At 33.5% G+C, this 8,068-nt stretch overlaps 1 protein-coding gene across 5 annotated transcripts in view; it reads right to left on the bottom strand.

The window, feature by feature from the left end:
- The window catches only part of LOC111432155 (common plant regulatory factor 1-like), a 6,377-nt gene extending 2,362 nt beyond the window's left edge, over positions 1-4,015 (bottom strand). Inside the window, exons 1-10 of one of the 5 annotated variants that reach the window (XM_023068980.1) lie at positions 3,847-4,015; positions 3,386-3,470; positions 1,922-2,060; positions 1,743-1,805; positions 1,524-1,619; positions 1,343-1,420; positions 854-898; positions 528-691; positions 321-369; positions 171-219 (exon numbers count right to left, since the gene is read on the bottom strand). In XM_023068980.1, coding sequence (XP_022924748.1) covers positions 171-219; positions 321-369; positions 528-691; positions 854-898; positions 1,343-1,420; positions 1,524-1,619; positions 1,743-1,805; positions 1,922-1,981 — 604 coding nt within the window. In that variant the 5' untranslated portion in view covers positions 1,982-2,060; positions 3,386-3,470; positions 3,847-4,015. The remainder of the gene's footprint in view (positions 1-170; positions 220-320; positions 370-527; positions 692-853; positions 899-1,342; positions 1,421-1,523; positions 1,620-1,742; positions 1,806-1,921; positions 2,061-3,385; positions 3,471-3,846) is intronic. The other 4 variants (XM_023068979.1, XM_023068981.1, XM_023068982.1 and 1 more) reach the window with 4 other exon arrangements.
- Positions 4,016-8,068: the final 4,053 nt, after the last annotated feature.

Genomic DNA, 8,068 nt, shown 5'->3' with positions numbered 1-8,068 from the left:
AAAAAAAAAAAAAAAAAAAAAAAAAAAAAAAAAAAAAAAAAAAAAAAAAAAAAAAAAAAAAAAAAAAAAAAAAAAAAAAAAAAAAAATCAGTTTAACAGAAAAGGGAAGTAAAGATCATTGGCCAACACAATATGTTATGAAAGGAAAATACTTGGTGTTGGAGTCATACCAGTGATAGGTGTTCCCTCACGGCTTCGTTTCCTTTTGGTTTGATTTGCCTGAACATAATAACAAATATTCATTACCAAGTAATTAAAGATGAAGCTATAAGGTGTTAGCTTAGGTGAACCAAGAACTTTCTCTAGCTGTGAAATCTTACCCCAGCAGTAGTTCCATCACTTCCATCACTGGAACCTTCAGTTTCCATACTGTTAACATGACGGAAAAAAAATTAAAAGTTAGGTAAGTCACGAGATAAATACAAGTAAGAAAATGTGAGCCATTTTTTTTTTTAAATCACTTTGAGTTTGAACAATAAATTCTCTACAGGAAATTAGAAAATGACAGCTAGGTAAATTGGGTTAACCTCTCCGATGGTCCATGCTCAACTCCCCCAGCAGCACTCTCAGTGCTAACATTGCCTATGGACATAGCCAGGCCATCAAAACCTTTCAATTTCTTCATTAAACCTTGACTACTACTTCCAGACACCTTTGAAGGAGTTTCAATGCTCAAAGGAGTCACGGCCTGCTATGAGCACCAATGAACTTTTTGTTATTATTTGTTCTTGGAGGCTTAAACAGCTAGTACATTCTTTCACCTCCATTATATTCTTTAGCATAATATTTACATATCAAAATTCTAAGATTTCAACAACCGAAATACAAATCACAGCATGAAGGCTTCACTTACAGCAGGTGATGAAGGAACACCACCAGGGCCATGTGACTGTGGTCCCTGGATTAATATTATAATCATAGAATTAGCCTGGAAATGCTCAAAGATTTGCAAAAAAATAAGAAGTGTTTCCTCCTCATAATAACAAACTGCTTAATTTTAATCTGCAGAAGAAAATCCATTTCGCAATGGGATGCTATAGATAACCCATCTATGATTGAGTTAAGATCGCCAAACATGAAACTTATCCAGGGATAATTGACAAAAATCAAGAATGCTGGTTTGAATGAAGATAGAGCCAAAATTTCTAGATAAGAATTTTAGCAAGGCAGAAAAAGACAAAAACTACATTACTTCTCGAAGTTCTGTTTCGTTTTATTCAAAAGAAAACTGACAAAGGTTAATAATAGTGTGCTCTGAAGATGTATCCCAAGTGAAAAGGCAATCTTAATTATGGGCCATGATAACAAAATCGTGCACAAGAAAACAAAAATGCAAGCTTACCATTGAAACTGCAGGATGTGCATAAACACCTCCATGAGAATAGATTGCTGCGTAAGGAGTACCATATGGAGGAATCATCTGGAAAAATGAATTAACTTTCGATCAAACAGAGTCCTTTCCCCAAGCATAATTTGATAACAAAAGCTTCATCATTTAAACTCTCCAATAGTTAAATAACTACCTGTGGTGGGCCCCACATATAAGGGTGAGGAGCATGGCCTGAAGCCACAGCAGAATTGTAGTATGGTGGAACTGCAACTCTAGGACCATAATATGCCTGAAAAGGTGAAAAATCCCTTCAATTAGCTATAACAATCTAGCCATTATAATCTTATAAAACATGTTAAGTGATTATTTCAAACAAATGGGCATAATACAGATGGGAGAAGATGAACTAAACCTGCATGGCTGCCCAATCAGGAAATACATGAATACTGGCAGAATTCGACACACAATTCTGATCCTGTCCATAGAGAGAAATCAGTTCAGCCAAACTAATTAAATCGTTCTCCGAGTCACAAACAACTCAAAACAGGTAAGCCTTGCTCCCTCTCAAGAAATAATCACTAATCACCATACCGACGATGGTGATGATTGTTTTTCAGTCTTCACAGACTTTGCGTCTTCACTGGTTCCCATGATACAGATAAAGCCCAAACTGGACACTTGACTGGCTGTTGATATGACAGGCCTTTGGCACAGATTATGATCAGCTGGGCTGAATAGATAAGCCATGCAAACATTAGGGAAGCAAGGATAAAAAATCCAACATCAAGCATGTAAATTTTAGAAAAGTAATGAAAATACTGTGCAGATATCATTAGCTGTTTGAATAATCTTGGAGAAAAGGTAAATACGTTTTAGAATAATCCTATAAGGAGAAGGATTTTAGAATTTATTAAAAAAAAAAAAAAAGTTATTTTTCCAGGTCTTGTATTTTAATCTTTTTTTTTTTTTTTTTAATTATTGTTTGCTAAAACCCATTTCAAGGAAAAAGAAAGACGTGAGAAAATAAACTAACTCTGATTGGCAAAGTGTGTTATGTATGAACTTCAAACAAAACTTAAATCGAATGAAAAATGTTGAATTCAAGTTAAGCTTTCATAACTGAAATTTCTAAAATAGCGTATGCCTCTCTACAACCTCTAACATATACGGGTGTTTTAGGATACTAAAAGGATTTGAAACTCAACTAGGCCTTCTTCTTTATTTAATAGCTCGTGTCTGGGTCATGTCCTTAATTTTCCAAATTACATCTTGAAGTCTCATTATTTAAAAATACATCTGACAGTCCTAAACTGTCCCTTGTTTTTCTTATCTTGTATTTTTAATATCACAGAACAGAGAGTAGCTATCCTTCAAAGCAACCACAAACGCTTTGTCCATAAGGGGACTTTAATTAGACAACTTGATTCCAGATACTTCTCCTAATTATTACTATTGCAGTCATTCAATTGTTAAGAACAACAGGTTAAACATTTATTTTAATTTTTTTTAACAAAAAAAAAAAAGAAAAGAAAAAACAAACAATAAAGTTGTAAAAATATCACATCTGCGGAAAGGGGGAAAACGGAAGTATCTATCCATCTGTAAACACAAAAGTGCGCATACAGAGAAAGGAAACGGCCCTATTGGGAAAACAAATTCACAAGAGGACATTTGTGGAATTCCAACAAAGAAGGGCTCCCTTGATTATCTCCAATTCGAACTGAAAAGTAAATTTTCGGATGCTCAAATGACTTAAAATACACCTCCATAGAAAATTGATACAACGAGACAGAGAAGAAAGAAAAGGGGGCAAGAAGCTCAATTCTCTATGCAAATTTTTACAATTAGGAAGGCCCCTGATTCGTTCGACTAATTAATAACCTGGAACCATTGCAGTTTGATTTTAATAAAATTTACACTCCGAATTCTCTTCTTTCAACTAATTTTGTTTCCTCCATCGTCATAAAAATGCAGAAACCGAATGAAAAGAGCACATGTCCCGACCAAGAAAATACAGAGGGATTCAGCAACGAAGAACTGGGGAAGAGTACTTACAAAGATCCAGCTGAAACAAACTCCTATCTTCGGGATTTCGATTAGAGATGAAGAAGGAAAAGTCCGAAGTTTAAATTCCCAACGCCTACTAACAGAAAACAAAGTTTATTTGCAGTTTTACAATCAAAGTTCATTGTTCTCAGCTTTCTCTAAGCAACAAACTACAATACTACAACAATCAAATTCAGACGTCAAAAATCCAGAATTAAACCTCACCGTTCTCTGTTCTCTAGACAAGCAAACAGAGCTTTAAAAAAAGTTAAAACCAAAAAAAGTGCAGTAAATGCACAAGAATTCAATTCTCCTCATCAAATGTCTTCAAAGAAGATGAAAATTTAAACATAGCTTTAGTTCTATAACTATTATGCAAGCTTCATAAACCATTAAACAACAACAACAACAATAATAAAAGAATCATAAACAGAAAACGAAAAAGAAAAATGGAAGAGAAAACTCCATACCAGTTAGCTTCAATTAACTTCGATGGCGAAAACCGCAGCTTGTATCCTCTGCATTATCTCTCGGGAAAGAAGAAGAAGGTCTTCGAAGGGGAAAACGTTTTCTCGCAGAGAAAAAACAAGGGAGAGAGAAATAGAGAATGAAATTGGTGAAGGAAGAGGAGAGAAGAGGGGAGGCGGGGAATGAGAATGAGAAAGGGAGCGCCAAGGCACCATCCACGTCACCATACACGTGTCCGATAAATAGAAAATGAATACGTATACCGTATATACGGGGGTGGTGGGCTTTGGTGGTTGATGAGCTGGCCCCTCGAGATTCGCGTACTCGATTTTTTTTTTATTTTTTTATTCTGACATCACCTCCTCCGTAAACTTGTCCATTCAAGATTCGATCTAGTCGTCTCGCTGGACACGGACCCGGCCCGGGCCATTCCGGCTGACGTGGTCGCTAAAGATAATTTATTAATTAATTAATAATCATTAAAATAACAGCTCCACGTTTGCTCCAACAAAGACCCTTGGAGTCCACCATCGGCCACTCATCAACGGTCCAAATCGTTTTGTTTACTCTTCTCAACAGGGCTTTGAGAAAAGGGTGTTTTAGATATTTTGACGTGATTGGATTTTGATTTTTCATTACTTTTTATTTTTTTATTCAAGGTTGAACACGTGGTTTGATTTTATTGGCTGTGTACAGCAACTCCCACCTGGAAAATACCTCCATTTTTTATTCAAAAATGTTTAAAAGGTTTCCTCCTTGCTCACGAGATTCTAATGTAATTTCACCTATTTTGCTTTGTATTTATTTATTTTAATTATTTTTTGGAATAAACTTTCAAAATTCTGTTAATTTTTATATTTGTAGGCTTGGAAGAGGGCTTCCAAATTTATATTAATGATAATACTTCTTAAAAATATATATTTAGAAGAAGAAAAAAACAATTATTCCAAAAGAAATTAAATGATTGGCCAACAATAAATTAATTAATTTCGGGTTAAACGCCTCTTCCTGAATTATAGCCTCAAGAAAACAAGAATAATTAGTAGACAATCATTTGTAATATAGGACAAATTATGGGGGCAAAGGTGGAAAATAGGGAAGGAGGGGTAGAAAAGAGATTTGAAGAAAAGAGGAAGGGTAGAAACGTAATTGTGTTTGAAGAGGGTAGGGTGAGGGCCACTCAATCCGACGCGGATAGCAGCACTCCCTGTCTGGCGCACTCTGTCGAGTTATCTGGAAAATCTCAAAATCCTGACCGTCTATTCACCATCTCCGAATCCTATACGCTTTTCCAAGTCACCTCACAGTCGCCACACGTATACACCCGGCCCCACACTTTGCTTAAAAAGAAATATAAAAATCAACCTATATGATTTTTATATTTACAATCACATCCTCATCTATGTCACAATTTAGCTCTAGGAGCATAAATCTGTGATATATTAGGGTTTTTGTTGATAATATACTCGCATGTAATTTTCAATCTTTTGAGGGTTTAATTGTAATAATTAAAAGTTTAAGGGGCAAATGGATGTTAAATTTTGAAAGTGGAATTGTAACAATGGTGAAGGGTATTTTTGCAATTTTATTTAAAAAAGAAAATTGAAATGGGGCCACAACAATTAAGTCAAAATAATTGGGGAGAGGGGATGGAGGGAATCGGAGGGTGAGGAGTGTGCCACGGAGAATGTGATGCGGTGGAGGGAATCTACGCCACCCAAGCAGGTGTCAGGGAAATGGAAGTGAAGGCGTACTTGGAGGTGGTCCCCACTGGAAAGAAGGGGCCGATTGTACGTGGACCTGAGTGACGTGTCCCCAGCACAACCACATGGGGCCTACGGTAGCGTAGCCAGCTCACCGTCACGCTCAAACTTTTGTAACGATATTTTTTAAAATGAAATAAAAATTAAAAAAATCCCACCAACAGCCCCTCCTACTGCCACGTGGGATGCGCTGCCCATCGCCCATTATTGCGCTTGGGCCCTCGGTTTAATTCCCGCCCGGCTTTCGTCTTAAAAAGAAATAAGGTAAGAAACATATTTTATGGTCGAAAATGTTAAATTTTGATTAATTTTACATTATTTTAAATAAGAAACACTTTATTTTATTTATTTATTTTCTTTTTTTTGTGTCATTTTTCAATTGAGAGCACATTTTTTTTTTTTTTTTACTAAAATTTAAAAAATTAAAACCATAAGTCTTAATATAAGAACTACGTGCCAATACCAAAAATTAATAAATAGCTCTAAAGGATAATTATGAAAATTGCAATTATTTGAATAAATAATAAGTCGAAATTTTGATGTATTTTTTTCTTTAGATTTTATTTTTTTCCAGTCAACAAGTTTGAATGGTCATCTAGAATTTGTCCTCCACGCAAAATAATATGTTTAAATATAAGATTCTTTTGACAATGACTAGTTTTTTTTTTTTTTTTTAATTTCTAATAATTATATTTGTTTATCAATTACTTCTGCTGTTTTGTTGCATGTTTCTTAAAATGTTAAATAAACTTATAATAATCCATTTATATTTTTAAATTTTTGTGAATTTATAAATTAATTTTCATAAAAAAATTAAAAAGAAGAACAAGGAGTAAAGTAAACAAAATAAAAGATGCCAGTAATATAACGAAGATTTATCTGTTAAGAATGAAAAATAAAAATAGAATTGAAATGAAAAGTGCGTGATATTTATTAGTTTAAATAGAATACAAGTTAACAACTAATATTTACAAATAAGAAAAAATATAAATTAATTAAATATTAAGAATAAAATAAAATATACTATAAATCAAATCTCAAAAAAAGAATATTAAGATATAATGTCAAAGATATATTTTATAAATAATATATTCTCTAAATATTATATCTCACCATTATTTTATTAGTATTGAGGAGGGAATTTAATAAAAATAATAAATAAATAATCCTATAAATAAAAATAAAAAACCATCCACGAATGCGGTTAAAAAGGAAAACCCACCTTTTGCGTGTACCAATTAAATTCACGCAAAGAGTTGGAAAGAAAAGAGGATAATATTAAAATAATATTAGTTGTCACTTACCAAAGGTTCATTGCACGGCCCTACGTGGCAATGTAGGCTTCTGACGCAACGCATGCGTGGAAAAGAGATAATAGAAAAGCATCGTTAAAGAAACCTAATATAATTGACCGTTGATTGGGTGGCATAATATCGACGGTCGCGCGTGCTTCACGGCTGTAACATAAACCGACACGGGAGCAGTGAGTGGATCTTACGTGGCAGCAACATCTTTATTATGAATATATTTATTTAACTTAATTATATCGAATATTGTACTTCATTTTACGGTTACTTTTTAAAGGAGAGTTTCATTATCGAATATGATATTTCTTTATCAAACTTTTTTATATTTATAAAATCTTTTTATTATGTATTTTGGTTTTGGGACAGGTAGATAATTATATATATTTTGGTATTGAAAAACAAAACATTTTTTATAAAGACGTAGAAACCTCTTCCTAATATACACATTTTAAGATTGCGAGGCTCAGGCGATATGTAACGAGTCAAATCAAACAATATCTACTAATGGTAGACTTGGAAAATAAACTTGTAAGTTTAGATCGGTACTGATTTGGACCTATACAATACTTAGGAGTGTGTGTCTTTTTTTTGAACATCTACCATTACTTTCGAACATGCTCGATAATGTGAATGTTTTATTAATTATGTTAAAGTTTAGGGGTGTATTTGAAATTTGGGAAATATTAATGTTATCTTAACTATCCAACTATACTTGCCCCGCAACCTGCCGTATTTAGTAATTAATTTAAAGTTTTGTCCATCATCTAATATTTGATTTATATAAATTAAAAATTGTATAAAGAACAAAAAGAAAAGTTCTGTGGTTTTTTATTTAAAAAAGAAGTGGGCTTCGTCGAGAAGGTTAGGCCTGTTATAAGTAAATGGGCCTGTCATTGGATCAAGTCGGCCCAAATATAACTTTGAATGGGCTTCAATGAGTAGCTCTGTTACAGGTGGAATAAAAGAGGTGAAATAAAAAAATTAAAAAAAAAACTCAAATGTTTTATTTTATTATAGAATATATATATATTTTAAATAAATAGTTGATTTGAGTATAAATATTTATTTGGAGGGGCAAACGGCGGGGTGAAAATTAAGTCCTCAAACTAAGGATTTCAGATAGGGAGCCGACCAATCACAACGAATGACCTCGC

The sequence above is a fragment of the Cucurbita moschata genome, unplaced genomic scaffold (genome assembly GCF_002738365.1).
Source record: "Cucurbita moschata cultivar Rifu unplaced genomic scaffold, Cmos_1.0 Cmo_Scf00037, whole genome shotgun sequence".
Lineage (NCBI taxonomy): Eukaryota > Viridiplantae > Streptophyta > Magnoliopsida > Cucurbitales > Cucurbitaceae > Cucurbita > Cucurbita moschata.
Note: the sequence above shows the minus strand (reverse complement) of the source record. Positions and strands in the feature narration are given on the sequence as shown.